Genomic DNA, 26,412 nt, shown 5'->3' with positions numbered 1-26,412 from the left:
CAATTAGCTCCCAGCAGGACCAAAGTGCAGATATGCTCTTTCGTCAGGTATTAGGGACAGAGGTGGGGCTCCATTTGTGTGCATCTAGCCCTTTAAGAGAGTAGACTGAATAAGTTTATGGTTAAAAAACATCTTTAGCATCCAAAGCAAAAGGCTATTTGGAAGTAGAAACACGGACTTCCCTAGTGGTCCAGTGATTAAGAATCTGCCTTCTAACACAGGGAACGCCAGTATGATCCCTGGTCCAGGAAGATCCCACATGCTGCATAGCAATTAAGCCTGTGAGCCACAACTATTGAGCCTGTGCTCTGGAGACCCGGAACCACACTACTGAGCCCGCACACCTAGAGCCTGTGCTCCGCAACAAGAGAAGCCACCGTGGTGAGAAGCCCACTCAGGGCAACTAGAGAAAGCCCATGCACAACAATGAAGACAAAGCACAGCCAAAATAATAATAAATAAAGAGGTAGAAGTACCTATACTCCTAGCCACTAATGACCTTTGAAGATGTTCAGCAGAGTTGGCCTAATTTTGCCGAGTCCGAGTGTGGTTCATATCAGAGAAAGATCCCATGTAGAGGAGCTTCTTTACTTCTGAAAAGATATCGAGCAGTCAGCTCAAAGGGAACTACCTAAGCCTTAAGGAATGCTCTATCATTCCTATTTTGTTATGTCTCAGAATTAAGACGTATTTGGCATCTAGAGTATTATGACTGAGGGTGGAAATCACTTTCACATTGGGTCCTAAGACCAAATGAACATCAGTGTCTCTAGAGATTGCCCACTGTTTGAGACTGACATGTGTGCTAAAATCTCAGCTCAAGTGCTCATATTCCCAGATGACTATAAGGGACCATATGTTTTTAAATGAGCCAACGTTATTTAGAAAACTATTATTTCATGATTAATGACACCAAAGGAAACAAAAACAAGCCAAGGGCAAAAAACAACCTATTTCCAGAGAATAAACCCTAGGGACAACAATGATTAGTGGGACTTGCAAAATTAGCCTTGAAGGGAGCTCTTCGTGTAGCACTCTCATAAGCTATTGTGAAGTGAAAGTCACTCAGTCGAGTCCGACTCTTTGTGACCCCATGGATTATACAGTCCATGGAATTCTCTAGGCCAGAATACTGGCGTGGGTAGCCTTTCCCCCTCCAGGGGATCTTCCCGGATTGCAGGCAGATTCTTTACCAGCTGAGCCACAAGGCAAGCCTATACGCTACTGGGGGAGCATAAACTGGCACAATCTCTCTGGAAAGTAGTTGGGCACAATATTAAGATCTCAAATATGTTCTCAGCCATTGTCTTAATGAGGTCACTCCTTAATGTGATCCCCCAAATGCTAAATATACACAATTATTACCAAGGTGTTAGAAATAGCCTAAATATTAATAATACAAGCTATTAAGTAAAACAAAAAAACTACACACAATGGAACTTGGAAAGGATAAATACAAAAGATTTAAATGCTGAGGAAAATACACACGAAATAAACTTATGTGAAAAGAATACAAAATTATATATATAGTATGAACTCAGTTAATTTTCTAATATATTATATATACATTTTCTAATATTTTCTTTAATATTTTTCATATATAAGTCTCCTAGTATAACATATATAATATTTCCTAGTAAATATTATACATAACATCTTTCTGATACATATTTTTCTAGAAAAAGATTGGAAGGATCACATCAAAATGTTAACAGTGTATTGTCCTCCTTTATGCCCAGAAAATGTAAGTACTAGAAATTGCTAGATATGATTCAATATCTGCTTTCCTCCATTCTAAGCTAGACACATTTAAGACAACAGTAAGTGCTTTTCCCATCTTCTCTTGTGGCTAGGTATGTGGTCATGTGACAAAGTTCAAGGGGAAGGCTGCAAAAGTGATCCATGCAACTTCTGGGTCATGCCCTCCCCTTTCCAACTTCCTTCCTTCCTACTGGTTACAGTGAGGTTTTTATGGCAAGAAGCCACGTTAGACCACAAAGCAAGGAAAACATGGTAGGAATGATGTAACAGTATGACAGAAGGAGCCTGGGTCCCTGGGAGATCTTGTCAAGGAGAGTTACCTTACCAGCCCTGGACCACACACTTCTGGACTGTTATGTGAAAGACAAATAACTTCTAACTTTTGTCAGTCACTGTGAAATCAGGTCTCTGTCACATGTAGTTCAACCAACAACTTGATTAATGGAAAGGGTCAGTCTTAGGTTATTTTTTACACTTTAAGTATTTTCGGAATTTTCAGTGAATTCCATTCATCATCCGAAAAAAAGTTTAAGCATTGTTTACTAATCTTAAAAAAAATTAAGACAGCCTAGAATGAAGTTTGGATAACACGTGCCTTCTTCCTATATATGAAAAGAGAAATGAAATCTACAGTTTTGAGGAATAGTTATTACACCATATGCCAGGGAAAAAAATACACAAACTCCCTGCCTCTGTGTCACCCTTCAATCACACCCCATGGCACTTCATTTCAAGCTTTTTAAAAAATAGTTTTAATAAAGAAAAGTTCTAGAAATAAAGTCTGCATAAGGAATACTCTAAAAAACCTCTGTGCTGTGCTTAGTCACTCAGTCGTGTCCGACTCTTTGAGACCCCCTGGACTGTAGCCCGCCAGGCTCCTCTGTCCAAGGGGATTCTCCAGGCAAGAATACTGGAGTGGGGTTCCATGCCCCTCCTCCAGGGGATCTTCCCAACCCAGGGATCGAACCCAAGTTAAAAAAAACCAAATCTCTAGATCAATGTATTATACTTTTCCATTTAAAAGGATGCTGAAGCTTCTTAAATTTTAAAATATTCTTGAAAACCAGTATTGTATGTGTACCAACTTATACCCTTAATTTACAGTGTTGTTTGTTCTCCATATAGAATCATAATGAATCATTCCTCAGTAATCCCACTTTGTTGACTGTCCATCAAAAAAACAAAAAAACCATGCATGCTAATTTTACTTTCCCCTGGAGGAGTAAAAGTTTTAGCAGAGTTCACACAACCTCCTTGGTCACCTTTGTGACCCAGAGGCCTGTATTATAAGATGACTGTACAAGACAAAGGAGTATTATTCCCTCCATAAAATAGAGAAAAGAGACCTGGTCTACTTGGGGACTGGATCTGAAACAATGGCCTCACTAAAACCCATCTCTAACTGTATCAGAATAATGCACTAAGGATCCTTTAAATCTGTAATAATATTATGCCAGTGGCATTTGGCACCTTTCAGAGGCTCATTAAAGCCCTGTACATCTGCACACCAGACACTTCCCTGGTAGACCTTAGAGACTTACATGTAATTCTATAGCAGATAAGGGACCTATTTCCCCCATCTTCCCAAGAGTATGCCAAATGGTCCTTTTCTCCCTTGTGAATCATAACACCTAACACTAGTATGATTAACTTATATTCAATAACAAAGGGAGGATTCCAGAGTTTCTTCACTTCCCTCTCAGGATGACTGAGCCAGCATGTTCTCAAGAAACCCTTAAACTCTCTCTTGCAATAGTCAAATTGAAGCTGATAGTCAAAGCTCTGAATTCTCAGTTTCTCTCCCCCTCTTCCCTTTACAGGAACATAAGCAACCCAACTCCACAGGCCTGATAACCATGGTAACAACATGCGCTGTGATTATGAGTGTGTTTGTTTTTTAAAATGACTCACAGATTGTTCCTCTAGAAGCCCCAGACAAGCAGGTTTCTGGCTGGTTTATAAAATCTATCCAAAGTTTCTTACAAATTTCTTGCTCTTTGTAGCACACCTGGTGTGATGGAGAGAGAGTCATCAAATCAATATGTCCTTTTCTTTAAGGATGAAAAGAAATCCCTCTTGGTTCCTTAAACACTCCAAGATTAATCAATTTAAAATTCGGGTTAATAATGAAATTAATTTGAGTTTGTACACTGGAGATAATGAATTTGTTCCTAATTTAAATAATTAAGATATTTCATAATGCAGTTTTAGAGATCCAAATGTAATAATCAGATGAAAAAATCAGTAGTAAAAATATCAAATAAAATAGGTTACATCTGTGTGTACATGTAAAATGCTTTAAAAGAATAAATGTCTTTTTTTATTAAAATGAATTTTCTTTTCCTTAACACTGTCTAATCATAACAATGTAACTTGATTCTAGGGTAAATGTAAGTCTTAGTACTGAGACGTTTTTAAACCAAGGTCTAAAATAAAGGTTCATTTTTAAAAAGCGAATATGAGAGAGTCCAACATTTGGAAGAACTGTAGACTACTTCCATTTATCAATACATGTTATTTAAGACCCTCTATGTACTCAGCACCATTGTTTATAACTGAACATTGCAATAGAGCTTAGGGAAGACTATTTTCCTACTGGAGACAAAGGCCACAGGCATGGTTTAGTCCCTTATCTTCTCTCAGAAGATCCTCTGTGTCACAAAGCACCATTCTGGATGAACTTTAAGTCAGAGGAACCATGACCCAGTGATCACATTGGATCTAGAATTCACAGTCCTGACTTGGGCATCACAGGTGACTCTCTTCAAAGAAAAACAGATGTTGGTAAGATGTTGGTATACTGATTTTCCTCTGTTTGAAATGGAAATAAACCCTATTTTAAGAGAGATTTAAATAAATTATATATATATATCTATTTAAATTAAAATGTGAAGTATCCTAAGGCTTACTTATGGTATAATTTACCACACACACACACCATAGTCATTAAAAATTAATTTCTCCAAAGTGCTACATATTTTATGTACTGTTACCAATAATATTTTTTTCTCTAGAGTTTGAAGGGATAACCCGACTGTACTGGTTAGGATAGGTTAGGTTATACTGTCATAACTAACAACCCCCAAATCCTTTAAGAAAGAAAAACTCATTTCTCCTCTCTCTACACGTCCATGGTAGGTCAGTGGAGAGACCATTTCTGTTGTCTTTATTCTAAAAACCAGGCTGAAGGGCTCAGCCACTGTTTTTGTGCTTCTACCACTGTCAATTGCCAAGGAATGTACTCACATCCTGGTTCTTCTAAGCTTTTTCCTAGAGGTGACAAACATCACTTCTGCTCACGTGTCACTGGCCAGTGCAAGACACATGGCTACATTGAACTAACGTAGACAGAGATGTGTGTCTATTGTAAGTTGGGAAGGAAAACTGGAAATATTTATGAGTAAGCACATGCATTGGTGAACAAATAACGCAAGCTTGAGACCATCACTTAGAGTCAAAACACTAACATCTGACTATGCCAGGGAAGAAGGCTTCCTTGGGTGATTCTTTACTCTAAGTTCTGAGCACCTGTGGCTCTTACTGGATCATAATTGTTTCTGCTAAAACCTGCCAAGAACCCCAAAGCTAGAATAAAAGATACTCGCCTCCATCTTTGTGGTAACAATAATAATAAAATAATAGTTTTATTACTGTGGTAACAGTAATAAAAATAACAATAATAATAGCTACAGTTCTGAATAGTTAATTACTGTTTGTCAGGCACTATGTTAAATAAATGTTTTACACACTATATAATCTTCTCCTGACAATTTTGTAAAGTAGGTATTGTCATTATATCCCAGTTTATAGATAATGAAACAGAGGCACAAATAGTATAAGGAACTTGTCCAAGATATTCTGATTCCAAACCAATATTCTTTAACTATTATGATCTCCTGTGAATTAAGCCTTAGAATATTATTTTCTACACTATAGTATTTTGGGATTATTTTAAAACATAATAAAAAATCTTTTTTCTTTTTTTTTTTTGCTTAGAAATTTTCACTTTTTTTTTTTTACTCAAATTTTTTACACAATATTTCAAATTTTTGTTAGCTTAATTAAAAGAAAATCTTGGGGCTGCTCGATAATCAAGTTTCTGCCCCCAAAGGAAAATATCATAATAAAACTATTAGTGAAATTAATGCTTATATACAGTAATGGTCTCTAAACACAACCACAATTCATGAAGTTTAAAAAATCTCAAAGGATCAGTTCAATTCTCCATCAAAGACTCTAAAATGACAGTTAATTTATTTTTCGTGTTTAAATTTTTTCACAATTTTTCTCATATGGCTCTGGACAGATCAGATAAATACCCTTCTTAAACACAGCTCTGTTGGCAAAGCCTAGAAATTAACATTTACTTTCCTGTTTAAAAATGCAAATAGAAGAGCAGGAAGCATTCAATCATTTATTACAGAGAAGATATTCCCACCATGGACACTGACCTGTTACAATGATAACGCACAGAAAAACACCTAGGGGCAAGCCGTCAAAACACTGTGGTAGCAACTCCACTGCAATTTCTCTTTTCACTGTTGTCGTCCTTCAAACCCTGCCTCTGAAATGAAATCTCATGTGGGAAGTGAAGAAACCATGAAGAAAACGCAGTAATAATCGAACTGCATGTTGACTCTGGAGTTGGAAAGTGAAAACCCACTTTCAAAATAACTCATAATTAGAAATGTCAGAGATTATTCTTTCTCCCCTTACACACGCCATCATCAACAAAATGCATGGCTCTCTAGAGAAAACACGGTTTTCATTTAAGTCTGAAAGACAACATACACAGAACCCTTGGCCTCTTTTGGTCATTTCTTGGTCCAGGGTGGATTTTCTTTAGATCAAATTCATTATAATGACCAGTCAGCAGCACTCAATTTAATTATATATATATATATATATATATATATAAAATTACAATGCAGAAATGCAGGACTGGTTGTCTAAACTAAATGCCATTCTTAATGCTTACCAGGACCTGTTGTAATTTCTTCTGGAATCATTTGTTTCAAAGGTGATTTTTTGCTTAGTCTCACAGCAGCCATTTTGTATTTTCTTTCAGGACTCTTTCTCTAATCTACCTAGATCATCACTATCAACAAAAATCAGCTTTTCATTTGTGTATACGTGTGTATGTGTTTGTTTTTCTGAAAAGAGGATGCATGGAAACACAGTTCAACTCAAAGTTGTGTGATCTTGATAATTTTGACCTTTTTGAGCCTTGATATCTTCATGTACAGGATGGAATTAATATAGCGGCAGACTCTGTTGACTGCCCACTCGATAATCATTCACCCTTCATCCTTGTTAACTGAGTCAGATCTTTTGTCTGGGGTCTGGAGACCATGCTCTTCAGAAAGGCAGGGCTGTGCCATGGCCTCACAAGAAAACAAATGAGCCAATTTCAGCAGTTCTGTTGGCCTTGCTACTAATAGGGAAGGCACAGTGAGTTGTGAAGGTGAATTCTGCTGTGGGCAGCTTTTCTGTAACATTAAGAAGAGGTATATGGGGACTTCACTGTGCCTCTAGTGAAATTGAAATCAGCCTATAACTCTGAGATTGTAGTGAGAGCCATCTCAGCACAGTGAAGAGAGCTGGCCTCAGAAGACAAACCAACCTGCTCAGGATGTCAGAATACGAGGAGAGAAAGATTTAAGGTTGCTAGGAACACTGTCCAGCTAGAATTAACACTGGAGTCACCCTCCTTTCAGGAGGTCCTCAATAAATGTCCTATTGTTCACAGCGTTTTGGTAGGATATTCTTTCACCAGCATCCAAAAGTATCCTGATTGAAAAATATTGTTCTCATCTCATAGGATTACTTTAAAAGCTAATGGAGACATAGAAAACAAATTTAAGGTTACCAAAGGGGAAAGGAGGCGGGGGAGGGATAAATTAGGAGTTTGGGATGAACAGGTCTATGCTACTGTATAAAAATAAACAAGGTCCTACTGTATAGCACAGGGAACTATAATAAACCATAATGAAAAAGAATATGAAATATATATATGTATATCTCAATCACTTTGCTGTACACCAGAAACTAACACAATACTGTAAATCAACTATACTTCAACTTAAAGAAAAAGCTAATGGAAAACAGTAACATATATAAAGTCTCCAGCACACAGAAGCTCAAACAGAATGCTCAACAAATGCTAGTTCTCGACTTGATTCTTGAAACACACTGATCTTCACTCATCCGGACATGAGTAGTAGTCTTCCTGACTACTCTGACTACTAAATCACTTTGGTCTAAATACAATCTCACCCACATATGCTCAACAGAGAAGCCAAATGTTCTGCATTTGTAGTCCACCTAGTTCAACTGGAAAGCTGCTTTCAGCAGAGGAAAGACATTCTATAGATTCTTGCACAGGTGTGTGTGAAAAGGGCCACACTTCAGCTGGAAGTCCACCTCACCCTTATTTCAGAAAGATACCTGTACTTTCTGCTTGGGAACTCTCTCCCCAAAGCTGCTTACGTGGCTTACTCTTCACCATAATACAGGTCTCATTCAAATGTCATCTCAGAGAGGCCTTCAGGGATTACCCAACAAAAGTAAAATCGCCATGACTACACCATCATACGCACAATCTCTATCATTTAGTCTATTTCTATTTTAATCCACCTCAGCACTTATCACTGCCTGGTATTTTCTTGTATTGTAATTTGTTTTTGTCAGTGGAGTCCAATCCTGGCTGATTCTGATTTAATTAGTCTGGGTTGAGGTTGGGCCACAGGTATTTTTTTCAAAGTACCTCTCAATGATTTCTAATGTGCAGCCAGATCTGAAAATCGCTGATTTGCATGTTTCCTGGGTTTCTTCCGACACTACAGTGTAAATTCCAACAAAACAAAGAACTGGCTTGTTTTGTTCATCCAAGTATCCTTGGCCCTCAAAGGACACACTGCAAACATTCAGTTAAGACTTGTGGACAGACTGACTAACTATATTGTAATTTCATCAGTATTTGTCTGTTTCCCCAGTAGTTTATGAGCTCCTAGAATATCTAGCCCACTCTGCATCAAAAAGTAAGTGACCCATGAAAGTTCTTTAAACAAATGATAAACTGTATTTGTGAACCCAAAGGCTTTCACTAAAAAAAGAGGCAAAAACCTCACCAAACCCACAAATACATATGAGCTGATGAATGTGTTAATTAACTGGGAGGAATACTCTTACAGTATATATGTATATCCAATCACCATGATGAACACTTTAAATATCTTATAATTTTCTTTGACAATTACACTTCATTAAAACTGAAATTAAAACCAAACAAAAACCCAAGCTGTATTCATGTGCTGTAAGGAAGACAAAGATGAAACTGGGTGTGGCTGCTATCCTCAAAGAGCTTGCTAAAGAAAAAAGAAAAATAGACTGCCATTGCCATTATATACACTAGAATGCACTAACTGCTGAGAGAAAAGAACAAAAGACTTCAGGGGAAGTAAAGGCTGCTTTTTATTGGGGAAGGAAGAAACCAAGGAAACTTCATGGAAGAAGTAGCATTTGAAATGAGTCTTACAGGATGAAAGGAATTTGGTGAGGCAGAGAAGCAAAACTATAGAGGTGAAGTGTAGAAGGAGAAACAGGAAAGTTCTTCTAGGGAGAGGCAAGAAAACAACCAACCAGCCCATCTGGAGGTCAGGAGAACCAGAACTAAGACACCAACTGTCAACATGAGAAAGAGCAAATAGTATCAAGATATGTTTCCAATGACAATGCAAAGGTCTGAGCGACTGACTCCAACTTGATTGGCGAGGAAAATAATGGAATTGAGTTTTCCTAATTGAGGGACTAAGAGAATGGGGTGTCATTAATAGTCATGGAATCAGGTGAAGAACTGGTTCTGAGTGGGGAAAGGCAATGGCAAACACAAATTCTGGTCTCAGTTTCAGTGGGTTGCGTGTTCTGGCAAGCTCATGAAGTGCTTGATGTGCAAATTTACAGTAAGTTAGAGATCAGGATGCAGAATTAGATTTGGAAGTGCTCTCCACCCCTGTGACAGTGACAGAGATCTTAGAAAAGGATTTGATAAAGGAAGAGGGAGAAATTAAGTGGCAGAAGAATCAAATCTTGAGAACACTCATATTTGAGGTGCAGAACTTGGAGTTAATGGCAAAGTTGGGAACCTTCAGATAGGCATGAAGGGTGGTAGAATATACCACCCCAAAATACATCTCTTTGGCATAAGAATTATTTTGAGCAGATTATTTTGGGAAATAGGAGAAATTATGAAAACAGACTAGAAGTTACATTTTTGTAAGGGAAATTTACATTTATAAAGGAAATCTTCATTTCTAAGACTGCCTCCCTCTCTGGTCCTAGGAAAGAAAGATAATTAACTTGATAGAGACTCTAGTCAAAGGACCAGCACCAACTTAAATATGCGTATCAACTTTTAACTCTTATTTACCTCAATTTTCCTGGCCACCTCCCCACAACTGACCTCCTCCACTCTCCCTCTCAATTTTGTCTTTAGCTCAAGGTGGTATTCAGGCCTGAGTTCTAAATCGCTTCTGAGAGCTACTCATTCTTCCTTAGTACCTCCCAGGTATAGATGAGGTATTCAAGTTAATAAACGTCTGTTTCTTTTCCTTATCAACCTTTGGTTACAGGTTTCCTAGAACTGAGAAGGGCCAAGGGAAAACTATTTTTCTTCCCCTACAGGTAGGAAGAAAACAAAGTTAGCAAAGGTTACCAAAGTCAAAGGGAAGCTTTGTTGGCAACAGGTTTATTTAAATTTTATAGTGTAAACTGACTTCCCTGGTGGCTCAGACAGTAAAGCGTCTGTCTACAATGAGGGAGACCCAGATTCAATCCCTGGGTGGGGAAGATCTCCTGGAGTAGGAAATAGCAACCCACTCCAGTATTCTTGCCTGGGAAATCCCATGGACGGAGGAGCCTGGGGACCCCCCTACAGTTCATGGGGTTGCAAAGAGTCGGACACAATTAAGCGACTTCACTTCCATGGAGGAGCCTGGGGACCCCCCTACAGTTCATGGGGTTGCAAAGAGTCGGACATGACTAAGCGACTTCACTTTCACTTTATAGTGTAAACTAAGCAAGTTTCAATGATCAATGCAAAGAAATAGAGGAAAACAATAGAATGAGAAAGACTATCTCATCAAGAAAATTACCAAGGGAATATTTCCTGCAAATATGGGCTCAATAAAGGACAGAAATGGTATGGACATAACAGAAGCAGAAGATATTAAGCAGAGGTGGCAAGAATATACAGAAGAACTATACAAAAAAGATCTTCATGACCCAGATAATCACAATGGTGTGATCGCTCACCTAGAGCCAGACACCCTGAAATATGAAGTCAAGTGGGCCTTAGGAAGCATCACTACAAACAAAGCTAGGGGACGTGATAGAATTCCAGTTGAGTTATTTCAAATCCTGAAAGACGATGCTGTGAAAGTGCTGCACTCAATATGCTAGCAAGTCTGGAAAACTCAGCAGTGGCCACAGGACTGGAAAAGGTCAGTTTCCATTCCAATCCCAAAGAAAGGCAATGCCAAAGAATGCTCAAACTACCGCACAATTGCACTCACTTCACACGCTGTTGGCTCAAACCGTAAAGTGTCTGTCTACAATGAGGGAGACCCGGGTTCGATCCCTGGGTGGGGAAGATCTCCTGGAGAAAGAAATAGCAACCCACTCCAGTATTCTTGCCTGGAAAATCCCATGGACAGAGGAGCCTGATAGGCTACAGTCCATGGAGTCGCAAAGAGTCGGACACGACTGAGCGACTTCACTTTCACCTTCACCACACAATTGCACTCACTTCACACACTAGCAAAGTAACGCTCAAAATTCTCCAAGCCAGGCTTCAACCGTGAACTTTCAGATGTTCAAGCTGGATTTACAAAAGGCAGAGGAACCAGAGATCAAATTGCCAAAATTCGCTGGATCATCAAAAAAGCAAGAGAGTTCCAGAAAAACATCTACTTCTGCTTTATTGACTATGCAAAAGCCTTTGACTGTGTGGATCACAATAAACTGTGGAAAGTTCTGAAAGAGATGGGAATACCAGACAACCTGACCTGCCTCTTGATAAACCTATATGCAGGTCAGGAAGCAACAGTTAGCACTGGACATGGAACAACAGACTGGTTCCAAATAGGAAAAGGAGTATATATATATATCAAGGCTGTATATTGTCACCCTGCTTATTTAACTTATATGCAGAGTACATCATGAGAAACGCTGGGCTGGATGAAGCACAAGCTGGAATCAAAATTGCTGGGAGAAATATCAATAACCTCAGATATGCAGATGATACCACCCTTATGGCAGAAAGTGAAGAAGAACTAAAGAACCTCTTGATGAAGGTGAAAGAGGAGAGTGAAAAAGTTGGCTTAAAACTCAACATTCAGAAAATTAAGATCATGGCATCCGGTCCCATCACTTCATGGGAAATAGATGGGGAAACAGTGGAAACAGTGTCAGACTTTATTTTGGGGGGTTCCAAAATCACTGCAGATGGTGACTGCAGTCTTGAATTAAAAGACGCTTGCTCCTTGGAAGAAAAGTTATGACCAACCTAGACAGCATATTAAAAGCAGAGACATTACTTTGCCAACAAAGGTCCATCTAGTCAAGGCTATGTTTTTTTTCAGTAGTCATGTGTGGATGTGAGAGTTGGACTATAAAGAAAGCTTAGCACCAAAGAATTGATGCTTTTAAACTGTGGTGTTGGAGAAGATTCTTAAGAGTCCCTTGGACTGCAAGGAAACCCAACCAGTCCATCTTAAAGGAGATCAATCCTGAGTATACACTGGAAAGACTGATATTGAAGCTGAAACTCCAATACTTTGGCCACCTGAAGCTAAGCACTGACTCACTAGAAAAGACCCTGATGCTGGGAAAGATTGAAGGCAGGAGGAGAAGGGAATGACAGAGGATGAGATGGTTGGATGGCATCACTGACTCAATGGACATGGGTTTGGGTAAACTCTGAGAGTCGGTGATGGACAGGGAAGCCTGGTGTGCTGAGTCCATGGGGTCGCAAACAGTCGGACATTACTGAGCGACTGAACTGAACTGAAACAAGTTTGCAGGCTGAGGAAAGGGTCAATAAAAGGAAGAAACCAAATATGTAGGAAGGAGATAGAATTATCATCAGAATATAGCCCCCTAGAAAGTAAAAAGAAATGAACTGACACGTTCCAAGTAAAGAGTTGACTTTGGGATTGAAAGAAAGCCTGTGCTAATACAACCTAGGAAGGGAGGAGAAGAAAATGAAGGGAGACATGAGACATTTTGAGGTGGTAAAGAATGAGGTTGAAGAATTCCATAATACATGCTGCGGCTGCTGCTAAGTCGCTTCAGTAGTGTCCAACTCTGTGCGACCCCATAGACAGCAGCCCACCAGGCTCCGCCATCCCTGGGATTCTCCAGGAAGAACACTGGAGTGGGTTGCCATTTCCTTCTCCAATGCATGAAAGTGACAAGTGAAAGCAAAGTCGCTCAGTCGTGTCTGACCCTCAGTGACCCCATCCATGGCTCCTCTGTCCATGGGATTTTCCAGGCAAGAGTACTGGAGTGGGGTGCCATTGCCTTCTCCGTAATACATACATTCTGTGAAAAACAAAAAGTGACCTGCAATGAAAAGGGGAAATGGGGGGTTGGATTTCATTGTTTTCATTGAAAATGCAGAGTGGAGTAAAAAGTGAAATAAAAAAGAAAAGGATTTCCCAAAAACAGCAAAGTCCTTGCTGGTGTTGCAAGGACTCTGAAGTGAAGCCATCACCTCGGTTTCCAAACCCTCTCCTTCAGTTCTATTGCCGGGTGACTGGGGCAGAGGATCATGGGAAAGTATGACCCTGACAACCAGGCTGACAAGGGGATAAATGGAAGGCCAAAGAAATGGGGAGGAAGGGTCAACTACCCAGTGTTTCTAAATCTTTCAAACATTAAGAGCTGACCGTTTAAACATATTTGCCAAGAGATAAAAGGGCTGATTTTGTTTTGTATCTTCACTTCTAAGAAACACGTTGCCACTAGAGTTTGAGAACTGAGCTCTCTCTTTTTTAAAGTTTAATCAAGTCCTCTGGAGATTCTGAACACTGTATGAACATCAACTCCCATTAAACATATCTCGTTTTCTTTAACATAAGAGTTTTAGGGAACCACATATATTTCTAATGCTCTTACTTGAAAATCTGAATCCCAGTTCCACAGTGACATCTTTATATGTGAACAAATTTAAACAGAGAAACATAGTATATAAAATGTAAACATTACCTTCTTCTTTTTAAACAAAATAATATGGTCTTCCAAACAATTTTTAAAGTGACAAAGGAGAATGACTTCCTCTAAATCTTTTCTCTACTATGGAGGAAAGTAAAATGGAAACTGAATTGAGAAATGAGGTATTAATCAACTGTGCAGTTCCAGAAAGGTAAATTCTGGGTCTATTTTATAATCCATCATTGAGGGGGTGATACAGGATAGGTTTGTTCCCAGGTAGTTTTTAGCTCTACCATTCATTCCATGACGTCCTAGCCTAGACTGGGACAAACACTTAACCCAGCGCTGTAATTCCTCTCTCCTATCTGGGTCTAGTAAAGCCAGTCATAGGTCTTTCCAGTAACTGTAGAATCAACAGATTTGCAAATTTTAAAAAGTTGGGGGCCATTAGCCAACCTCTTAGAACACACACAGAGTGTATTACAAAAAATTAACATACACATTAACATACAATCTTTCAGGAGTTCTTCAAACCATTCAAGGTCAACATCTTCAACCACACCATGTCAGGTATCATTGCTGTTCACCAGAGTCCTCCCTAATCATTCCGCTCAAATGTCCTCAGCCCCATCCATACCCTGCCTCTCTGGTTTTGGAATAGAGAGTGAAATCTGTGGTGGAGAATGAAACACAGGGTTCTTTATTTTAAGATGTGAAATTTGGATTAGAATCACATTTTGTTAGTAGAAACTTCTCTCAGAATCTGTTGTTGTTTAACTACGATAGCCTCTTTCCAAGATTAACCCTATTAGAAAAAGTTCGAGAAAAATTTAGTACTGTAGTTGAACTTGCTACCTGTTGGGCATTTTTTTCTCCTGAAGCTAATGTGTAGAGACTAGAAGGACACTGAAGTGACAGGTCCCTCCTGCCTCCTTTGTGGCAGCCTGGCCAGCAGGATCACTGGTCTACAATAAGGGTTTGAATTTCACTATCCGGTTCTTGATGTTACCAATTATCAGGATCTATGCAGATCTTCTTTCTCCCTTCCAGTTTAAAAGTCACTTTTGAGAGAAGTATTTCACTTGGGCAGGGGTAATATTGGTGCATGCAAGAGATTAAACATAAAATATTAAAGTCATTATCTTTCTAACACACCATGTTAAGAGATGCCACCATTTAAATACAACTCCTTGAAAACAACCCAATTAAAAAAAACTGGGTAAAGGACTTGAACAGACATTTCTCTAAAGAAGACAACAAATCGCCAATATACACATGAAAAGACATTCAACATCACTAATCCTCAGGGAAATGCAAATCGGGACCCTGATGTACTGCAATGGAAATATGTTGTATCTGTTACATTGTGGTGCCTGCTTAGTCATGTCCGTCTCTTTGCGACGCCATGCCAGGCTCCTCTGTCCATGGAATTCTCCAGGCAAGAATATCAGAGTGAGTTGCAATTTCCTCCTGCAGGGGATCTTCCTGACCCAGGAATTGAACCCTCCTCTCCTGTGTCTCCTGCGTCGGCAGGCGATTTCTTTACCACTGGTGTCACCATCGTTGCTATGGAAAACGGTATAGTCATTCTTCAAAAATTAAACACAGTTACCATATAATACAGCATTTAACCCTTCTGGGTTAACCCAGAAAGAAGTGAAAGCAAGGACTCACACAGATGTTTGTACACCCGTGATCATAGCAGGATTAGTCACAAAAGCAAAAACAAGGAAGTAACCACAATGTCCATCAGCAGATTAATGGATTAGAAAATATAATATATACATAAAATGGAATATTATTCAGCCTAAACAAGGCAAAAAATTACAACATAGGTCACAACATGGATGAACCTTTAAGACGTTGTGGTAAATGAATTAAGCCATCACAAAAGGACAAATACCATACGGTTCCACTTATATGAGGTACCTAGAGTAGTCAGATTCATGAATAGAAGGTAGAATAGTGGTTGCTAGGGCGAGGAGGGAATGGGAAATTACTATTTAATGCAACAGATTTTCAGTTTGAGAAGATGAAAAAGCTCTGGAGATGAATGGTGGTGATGGTTACAACAATGTCAACATACTTAATGCCACAGAATGGCATACTTAAAAATGGTTAGAATGGGAAACTTTATGTTCTATATATATTTAACTGCAATTAAAAAAATGTCTCCTGGAATCTTTGAGATGGTGGCAAAGATTAAAAATAGACTAACTTTTCCTGATGCAGGAGAAAAACGGACCTGAGTACCTACTATGTACCTAACAGGCAGTCTCAAATCATACACAAAAGCAAAAACCAAATAAAACCATAACACGACAAACAACGATGAAAAAAATACCTTGATTATTAACCCTTCTTTACTGTGAAGAAAACAAGGTTCATAAATTAACGTACAAAGTCAAGGAGCAAGAACTAGTGGTAGTATTCAAAGGCAGATTTGCCTGCCTCTCGAAGCCTGTGTTCTTTTCACTCCACCATGCTGTTTTCTGCTCCCACAGTTGTCTTTGAAGAGGCTTTGTGCTTTGACTATAGAGCTTTTATACTTAAAAGTTGAGCCTGCCTTCTGAAGTACGCTAAAAAAGTCAGTCAACCAAATGCATTCACTAGGAGCCCACCATGAGGCCCAGGACTGGCCAGGAAATAATGGAGTCGTGTTTCCACTCTGCCATTAGCCATATGGCAGGGGAAAAAAACCACACACACAATTAAAATTTCAGTGTCGGCTGACTCTAAACACTCTGAACAAAAGCAGTATGTCTTTTTATATTCTGTATGGCCAGAAGTAGTGGAAATAGTCCCATTTTACAGGCTAGGAGTTGCTTCATCTTTTTCCTAAACCTCCTACCATCATAGTTACTGATCTGCTGTTACTCATTCATGTTGTGCTTCAAGCTGGAATCTAACAACTAAGGAAATGTTTTGGGCTATGCAAAAATAGGCATCTCTTGTTCAACGTCTTTTTAAAAGAGAGAAGGGGGTTTCTGGACTCCCCTGTGTCTATGACCCAAGGTTTCATTTTCTTACTCTTTTATGGAACATAGAGAGAAGTAAGGCAGATTGTCTCCACATCCCCACACAAAGCAGGGTGTTGGCATTACCTAGTGAATCCAGATTGTAGATGAGAAAGTACCAGAGAATGAGTCCCATTTTCATTCATATAGCCCAGACTCCCAACTTTCCATTTCATGACAGGCAGCTCGAGCATATAGCTCCAGTTAGGGGCATTCTGGATCCAAGATCCATCCAAGATCTCTTCTTTGGGTAGATGATCTTTACATATTTTACTCTAGGAGACATACAGGAACTGGAGCCATGGAATACGTGGCATGACTTGTTTTGCCCACAGGTTTGATTAAATTCAACAGATCTGTCAGAGGAGCTCCATGGTTTCAACACCAGTAATACTTTGCCTGTTAGTCATCATAAATAAGCTCAGAAAATTAGACATTTTATTCCTTAAGGACCCAAAAATTCTTATTTCTGAAATGTGCTGTTACCGCACATATTTTGAGAAGCCAAATCAATTTCATAAAGATGACATTAAAAGAAACTTCACAATTGAGAATAATGATAAAAAAGGAAACATATACACTCTCCATGGCATATTTAGTATTTAAAACCCACATTTAAAAAATTTATGAGTGTCTAAATATGATCTTTTTATTATTTTTACTCCACTATAAGCAGTTCTTTCTTTCCTTTGAAAATGTATCTCCTTTCATTCTAAAAATGCAAGACAAAACGTTTTTATCAATGGTCATTTATTGCTTAACCATACTTCTTATTGGAGACAAAGGTTAATTTTAAAAATCAGGCTATGTTGGGATATTAAACTCTTCCTCCTACATACTCTGCGAAAAGAATCTCACAATTTCATTTCTAATCCGTTAGACCTATTTACTGCACTTGTATGTATCATTCACAAATATGAATAAGCCAGGGCCACAGACTCAATAAGAAGACTCATTGCTCAAGAAAATCAAAGAATAAAAATCACGTTCTGACTTCACTATTTTGTCCACGCACAGCGTATGCAGGTAAGGAAACAACTCCAGCAACACTTGAACATGTCCCTCACTGAGGCTAATATGTACCTTGACCTAGAGCTGAGTAAAATCTATATAAACATAAAATCCATATATACACTCCTATCTGATTCTAGACAAGTTAAACTCGCCCCACTCCTTTGAGAAAGGATGCAACTTTAGGATAAGACCCACTGGCAACTGATAGCTGTTTCTAAGGTTATCCTAAGAGCAGCTGCAGAGACACCGTTTTTTAAATGGTAAATACTGCCCCTCACATACGCAATTCCAGCCTTTGTTGGCAAATTCTGAGTACAAAAGGATTTACCCTCCCAAAACAAACAACATAAAAAGCCAAATCACAATCCTTATGCTGCAAGACAGGCCACTCCAGGGGTCTGTGTAAGAAAGATAATGCAATTGACATTTTACACCACTTACACCCCTGAAACAGGACTGCGACGCTCAGATGGTCAGCCCACAGCTTCACAGCCCCCATTGATTTCGCCTGGGCTCTGCTTTTCTTACAAGAGAACTCTGCAAACAGCTTCTTAATATTTAGCATGTTTTCCTGATGAGTCACGGAAGCTAAGCACTAATGAGGATTATTTTTTCAAACCAAGGTGTCACAAATTTGGTCCTTCTCAAAAGTCCTCCTAACAGAACCCATTCTGATCATTTCCTCCAATCCCCTAACAATGTGCCTTTCTTCCCTTCGAAATCTGCCCTTAAAACCGCTGGCGGTGGTCATTTTTCCCACTTAACAAGGAGCAACACGAAAAGCGTTTCCTTTACCTTGGCTCCCGAGGCTGGTCCGAGGAGAGTGGCTTTCCTCCGCCCTCCGCGCCGCTGAGTGCCGGCGAGCTCCGGCGCAGCCCGCCCAGCCCAGCCCCGCAGTAGTAGGAGCTGCCCACTGAGCGGCAGCCGTTGTGTGTATGTGTAGCAGCAGCGCCTGCAGCCCAGGGACTAGTCCCCACCCAGCTTTGTCTTCAATCATCGGTCTTTCTACAGGAAGCAGCGCATCTCCCACTTCCTCCTCTAGCTTACTGTGAGCTGCTTACTTCTTTCCCTCTCCTTCCATTTCAGGGCTCACTGGAGCCCTTTCCCAGTCTCTGGGAGATGTGACTAGAATCCTCTTTCCCCTTTTGTTCCAGGTCCCTTTGGTCCTGTCTGTTCCTTCCTCCCCCTCATTCCCTCATGCTTTCAGCCCCCTTCTGCGCACACAGTCTGCTTGCTTCGCTTGAACTTGGTTTGTTGTTGCTGCTGCTGCTGTTGTTTTGAGGGGTCCGCAGCCCCTGACCACATTCTGCCGCTGAGATCCAGTGCCAGCCTCCATGGCTTATCCTGATTTACTGGGGTCCCTACCAAGCCAGCGAGCTGGGAGCTTGCAGCTTCTTGCTGAAATACTTCTCTCTGTGGCCAACATTCCCGATGCTTCATTTCTCCAAGGCCCCACTACGTTGAGCTTTGGCTTAACCCACGTGCTCAGAAAAGAATGGCCCCGATATGTATTTTTGTGGGGCATAGGAGATAAGCCAGGTCCTGAAATGCTACCTGTGACCTAGTAGTGGAGATGTATTCCCCGAAAGATTCTCAGTAGTCGGAAGGAACGAGGTGGGGCTGAATGCTGGATCTTCTCATTCCAGAAACAGAGCCCTCTGCCCTACACTAGCAGGACTAAAAGGACCCTCACAATTCTCTCGGCCTTTCCCTTCACTTTAGGAGGTGGTGGAGTGTTAGCAATAAGGGGAGAGACTGCAGGCAGTCTGCCCACCAGTATTTGAGTCCAAGCTGTCATTACTGGCTATGAACTTGGGCAAATTATTTAACCTCTACGTGCCTCAATTTCCTCATCTGCAAAAATAGAGGTGATTAAAGTCACACCCCATGGCACTAGTGGTAAAGAATCCACCTGCTGATGCAGGAGACTCAAGAGATACAAGTTCAATCCCTGGGTCAGGAAGATCCCCTGGAGGAGGGCATGGCAACCCACTCCAGTGTTCTTGCCTGGAGAATCCCATGAAGAGAGGAGCCTATCAGGCTACAGTCCATAGGGTTACAAAGAGTTGGGCATGACCGAAACAACAGAGCACAAAGTCATACCCCATAGCAGAAATTTGAGGATTAAATGAAATGATGCACAACATGATAATAATATTTTCCTAAAACATAAGATATGTTTGACATGCAAGGGCTCTTTTTATTTTTAGAGGACACAAGCTCAGAGATGGTGAGTAACTTTAGCAGTCAGCAGCCAAACCAGGACCACCACTTGGTTTCCTGATTCCCCATGGTCAGTATATTCACCACTAAACCTCATTGCTCTTGGGGCTCTGAATTTACTCATCTTGTGAGTCATTCTTCCTCATTATGAACACAAGGTGCTTTGGAGAAACTACAAATTATATACATGCTGAGGGTAGGGGTGGGGGGAATCCTTCTAGTGTCCAGGCAACATTGTTAAGAAACCTCTCCTCAAAGCTAATCTTCCTGGGCAACAGAGTAAATTCTCAACTCTACATTTTAACCCAGCCTTGCCTCACCCCTCTAGCAAGTAAACTAACAAGGAACACTGGAAAACTAGGGCTGAGGCAGGATAACTCTATCATCAGGGAAGTCACCAGGTGAGCTTTCCTATCCCACCTAAAGGACCACAGCACATTAGCCTGGAAGATACAGAACTCAATTTTTATGAAGTATTCCGAGACAGTCCCTGAGATACCCTTTGTTTTGGTCTGATATTCCACAAATAAGAGTTTGCTTATTTCTTCTACCTAGAAATCCTTTATCAAAAAGGGCCCTGAAATCAACTCATTAACATCAGAAAATTATGAATGGATTGTTTCAAGATTTTAAATGGGGAACTACTTTTGAACCACCAGTAACCAGAACTGTAGCAGGAGAGGATTGCATTAAATCCCCACAGCCTCCTATAGCCCAATGATCAGACATGGACTACCTCCAAGTCAGGAATCCTGGTGCCAAAGGTTACTGGAAGCTTTTAAATGAAAATTTAAATATATATGATATCAAGTCTAAGAAAAATGAGAAGCACAAGTAAGAATGGTTGGAGAGATTATTGAAACTAATCTTTGGTCAATTTTAAACTAGCAGCGGATGCTGGCATGAACTCCGGATTCAAACAGGTCTCTTTTTCTTAGTGTTGTTTAAATCATCTCTGCCACCCTTCTCACTTTCTCTCTCTTAACCATGAGAGTGGCTGGTCTTCATCTTTATGTCTACAGAGGGAAATCTCTTTCAAACACTAAAGCCTCTAGGAATATGGTCTGCTGCCTTCTGATCAGTTCTTCCATCTCTGGCCCCAAGAGAGTGGGTTAACCTGCCCATTGCTAGAAAGTAGTAACCAATCTCTCTTCAAAGCTAAAAACTAGATTTTAAGATCTTTTTCTTTCTGTCATTAATCTCATTGCTTTCAACTGATTTGAATAGCTTCTTTTTCTGGAGAGAAAGAAAAATGGGGTATAGATGGGTCAAGAGAGAAGACTAACCTACTTCAGCGCTCTTAACACAATCATGGGAAATATGCACACTGAGTCTGCAAGGTGTCCATTTCTTAGGAGATACAATTACATCTCACCAACAAAGGTCCGGCTAGTCAAGGCTATGGTTTTTCCAGTGATCATGTATGGATGTGAGAGTTGGACTGTGAAGAGAGCTGAGTGCTGAAGAATTGATGCTTTTGAACTGTGGTGTTGGAGAAGACTCTTGAGAGTCCCTTGGACTGCAACGAAATCCGACCAGTCCATTCTAAAGGAGATCAGTCCTGGGTGTTCTTTGGAAGGAATGATGTTAAAGCTGAAACTCCAGTACTTTGGCCACCTCATGCGAAGAGTTGACTCATTGGAAAAGACTCTGATGCTGGGAGGGATTGGGGGCAGGAGGAAGAGGGGACGACAGAGGATGAGATGGCTGGATGGCATCACCGACTCAATGGACGTGAGTTTGAGTGAACTCCGGGAGATGGTGATAGACAGGGAGGCCTGGCGTGCTGCGATTCATGGGGTCGCAAACAGTCGGACACGAATGAGCGACTGAACTGAACTGAACTGATGACATGTTCACACCATCAGTAAATGAACATGAGTCTATACATAAGACATAAGCCTCTAAAAATGCTTCAACAGTCATCAGTGGCTCTGTTTGTAGGCACAGATACCTTGTACTTCTTACATTAACTTGGCAGAGAAGGTGGTAAGGAGGCCAGGATTTTGGCCTGATATCTCTACTGTGTTATCGAGCATTCTAGCTGGATGCTCCTTGGAATTCTTTAATATCAGCATTTCCCAAATAATATACATTGCCTCATCCAAAGCTTGTTCCTCTTTCTATATTCTCTATTTCATGCCATGAGGACTACAAACCAGTTACCCTCAGCAGGAATATAAGAACTATACCAGAACCATCTGTCTTTTCGACCCTAAGTCTGGTTTAAAGTTCCTCATCCTTAATACCCACCATGAAATTAGCTCTTCAACCAAACTCCTCCTGTCTATTACCCTGGCCAACAATGCTTTGGTTTTCCCTAGATGACTGCAAAGCTTTGTTTTGTCCCCATACCTCCAGTCTCTCTTCTGAGCCATGCTCACTAGAAATACGTCTCTAAAATGAAGAAGTGAGCAAGTCACAGCCCTGCTATAATTTTTCAGAATCTCTCTTTCTCATTGCTTGCAGGATACAAGGCTTAATTCATTTGCATGGCACAGTAGGCCTTTTATAATGGCACCTACCTCCATCCCAACTTTATTAGCTAACCAGTTACAATCTGATCCACATTCATGGCTTTTCCTGGGGTCATGCTCGTCTCTCCTCCATATCTTAGCACATGCTCTTGCTTTCACCAGAAGCCCTTATTCTCTCCTCCATTTTGTCTGCTGGTGACTCCCACTTACCCCTGTAAACTCAGCTTCTCGCAGAAGCCTCCCCTTACCATGCAAGCAGGGCTGCCTTCCTTGCCTCGCGAGAGCACAGGGCCCAGCCTCTGTTTCCATAGCAGCACTAACTGCGGTGTTTTAATGAGTTGTTAAAATCTCCACCTCACTCATCAATATTAGCCCTAAAGGTTAGGGCCATGGTCCGTTCATTTTTACTTGTCACATGCTGCTGCTGCTGAGTCGCTTCAGTCGTGTCCAACTCTGTGCGACCCCATAGACGGCAGCCCACAAGGCTCCCCCGTCCCTGGGATTCTCCAGGCAAGAACACTGGAGTGGGTTGCCATTTCCTCCTCCAATGCATGAAAGTGAAAAGTGAAAGGGAAAACGCTCAGTCGTGTCCAACTCTTAGCAACCCCATGGACTGCAGCCTACCAGGCTCCTCCATCCATGGGATTTTCCCTGCAAGAATACTGGAGTGGGGTGCCATTGCCATTTACTTGTCACAGAGCAGGTACTTAACAGATGCTTGTGTAATGAAAGAACATCATTGGCAGAGATTCCAAAAGTGTTCTTGTTTTCTTTTGGGTACATGGGGGAGAGCGGAAAAGGAAGTTTCTGATTTGAGAAGTTGGTCATGGGGTAAGAAGCAAGAATCCCTCTACTGTTTGTTTGTTTGTTTGTTTGTTTTTTCCCAAATTGTCTGCAGAAAGCCAGGGTACATACATATATTCTGAATATTTGTTCTCTATGTAACCCTGAAGAATCTGAGGTAACTCCTGGTTTCATTTCTGCACTGAATTGTTTATAAAGAAGCACAGTCTGGCAATGAAAATGTAATTTAGAAAATAAATTTTAAAAAGAAGCAGAAAAAAAAAAAAAGGAAAGAAAGCTATTCTTTACTTGCGTTTCTGGATAAACTTAAAAGAGACTAATTTATAAGCCAGAAACCCTTGTCACATTCCGTCCTGCATTTTCTGGCTTTTGCCAACTCACAGCTGTCCCAGAGCCCCTCACTCTCCAAACTCTCTCTCTAATCTCATTAAATACTGTTCCTCCCTCTGTCCTCTCCTTCCGCCTAGCCCAAATATTTCTTTACTATTCTGCTTGACTTGTCTTCTCTGGCTAAGCCCTCTCTGCTTTTCCGTCCATGTCTCAGTCTGGGTCTCTCTCTCTCCCCTTCCTTATTCTATTGTTTTAGGAAGGAACCAGAAACTCCCAACACTGCAGCTCCTGGAGGGCATGTGTGGGCTGAGCTGGGGAGGGAAAAGCAAAACGGGAATAAGAAGGTGAATTTGTATGTTAACAAATCCTGTCCACTTATATGCACCAATGGTACACTTAATGGCTTAATTGTGGTGCTGAATAATAATCAAGAATAAATAAATGAATCATTCAGCTGTTATCTTATCATAGAAAATCCAGAATTCCAGGCATTACTTGGATTAACTGAAAGAACAGACGTCTCTCTAAGGACTTTTTTTTAAAAAAAGGCATAATCAGGATCTGATCTGTGTGTCACATGGTCATTCCTTCCCCCGAGACATCTGAGCCTACCCCCAGCTGTTAGGAGCCAAGGAGACGAATCATATTTGGTTCGTAGAGAGTCAGGGGTCAGGATGGGTAGAACTAATGTTTCTTGAGAGAGTGGCTGACCCTCACAAATGGGACATGTCGGTCTCTGCAGTGAATCCCAGCCCAGAAGTTAACAGGACAAGGGGTTTGCCGAGGGATGGCCACCTCTTCTTCCTCCAGAGAAGCATGAGCTCTCCTTTCCCTTTGCACTGGGCAGGGCTAAATGCTCCCCGATTTTCCCCTTAAGTTGCCTGACATGTCACCATGACTGAACCCATTTGGGCTGTTAACTCAAGTGTCTATATGTTTGTACTACATACAGCCCTGGGGATGTTGACAGGGATCTATGAGTTCAAGAAATGAAAAGATTGAGAGCAAGAGGAGAAGGGGGCGACAGAGGATGAGATGGCTGGATGGCATCACTGACTTGGTAGACATGAGTTTGAGCAAACTCCAGAAGATAGTGAAGGACAGGGAAGCCTGGCGTGCTGTAGTTCAAGGGGTCACAAAGAGTCGGACACGACTGAAGGACAGAACAATAGCAACAACAAATACAAGTGTTGATGGGGAGGGAAGGCCGGAGGGTGTGGCTCAGAGGCCAAAGATAGATGGGAGCTGATGGGGACTGGAGGACAGCTAATTGTGAAGCAGGAGGTCTTGTTGAAGAAGACACTGGCTGTGAAGGGACAACGGCAGGAAGCAGGCAAGAGATGGGGAAGGAGTCAGAGCTGGAAGCAGGCAAGAAAGAGCCATAGAGCCATAGAGGCCTGGCTGTGGATCCAAACAGCTGTGCATAAGGAGTGCTTGTCCAGCATAAGTAGGGAGAAAGGCCAGATACTCCCTGAGTGGATGTTGCCTGCTTCGTGTCTTCCCAGAAGCAGAAAATGTTTCAAACCCTCCACCAGCGGAAAGTAGAGCTGGGTTGTCTATCAGGGTGATGAAAGAGTTTAAACCAAATGCATTCTTACCATAAAAACAAAGCATGATTCTGCAAAATACAACTCATCCCCTCTAAAAAGTCTCTGAAGAAACATACAGAAAAGCAGAAACAGCAGGAAACAAGCAACAAGATGAAGAGGAAGGAGTCAGCAACCAAGTATGGCAGAGGTTAGAGGACACTGTGCATAAACAAAGCCTGGGAAAAACAAGCCTTTGAAAAGGTCAGAATTAAAGGATACGAACCAGTGAGATTAATATAACACAAGTAAATCATTTTGAAGTATCTTGAAAGAAAAGCTATATGATAATAACTCCAGTAATTTGCAGACAAGGCAGAAGGGCAAGATTTTATTCTTCTCTGCCAAATGCGTTGTCAGACAGGATGATCTATTTGGATGGTAAATAAGTTGGCAAAAGGCTGGACAATAAAAGATGTTTAAGGACCTTCTCTCATTGTGTTTTAGGTGATTTCCCTACTGCAAAGAACATTCACAGGTTTGCTTATGACCTTGGTCTCCCCAGCTCTAGTTTTCTCCTAAGTCTTAAGTTGCTCACCTTGGATTTTCCTGTGATAGAATTTCAGAAACAGAACCATAGGAGGCAAGGAGAGCGTTGAGATGTTGAGTGCTGGGTGGTGAATCTGTCTCTACTCTTAAGTCCACTGGAGGCTAACTAGACTGAGTGCTTCCTGAGGGCAGGGCTGTGTCTCTGCTCTCTGTAAGCTGTGTATGCTCAGGACAAGTTGGCTAACTTTAAGTGAATCGAAACCATTAGGTCTTATGGAAGAAAGTTATGAGTACTGCTGACCACTTTTAAGATGTAAGAGCATACATTTCACAAAATTCTAAGAAAATGAACAAACAAACCACCAAGGCTGCGTAAAATATGACCCAAAATGTCCTTGGGAATCAGAAATTGAGAAAAGGATGTGGCAAGGAGGAAAATGTGCTATTGATATTGAAACAGGAAAGACCCTGAAGTTACCAACCAAACAAGAATCTTAA

General features: G+C 40.8%; 1 protein-coding gene across 9 annotated transcripts in view; it reads right to left on the bottom strand.

Moving 5' to 3' along the window:
- The window catches only part of GNG2 (G protein subunit gamma 2), a 155,940-nt gene that overhangs the window by 107,282 nt on the left and 22,246 nt on the right, over positions 1 to 26,412 (bottom strand). The window contains exons 1-2 of one of the 9 annotated variants that reach the window (XM_055537644.1): positions 18,801 to 18,997; positions 477 to 593 (exon numbers count right to left, since the gene is read on the bottom strand). The exons of 2 other annotated variants lie outside the window; for them this stretch is intronic. Coding sequence is in view for 3 of the 7 variants with exons in the window: in XM_055537639.1 (XP_055393614.1) it covers positions 18,801 to 19,002 (202 nt within the window). In the remaining 4 variants the exon portion in view is untranslated. Of the gene's footprint in view, positions 1 to 476; positions 594 to 18,446; positions 18,776 to 18,800; positions 19,081 to 26,412 lie in introns of those variants that run through there. 6 more of the 9 variants (XR_008699220.1, XM_055537639.1, XM_055537641.1 and 3 more) reach the window with 6 other exon arrangements.

Source organism: Bubalus kerabau, chromosome 10, assembly GCF_029407905.1.
Source record: "Bubalus kerabau isolate K-KA32 ecotype Philippines breed swamp buffalo chromosome 10, PCC_UOA_SB_1v2, whole genome shotgun sequence".
Taxonomy (NCBI): Eukaryota; Metazoa; Chordata; class Mammalia; order Artiodactyla; family Bovidae; genus Bubalus; species Bubalus kerabau.
This window is presented reverse-complemented; position numbering and strand designations above follow the sequence as displayed.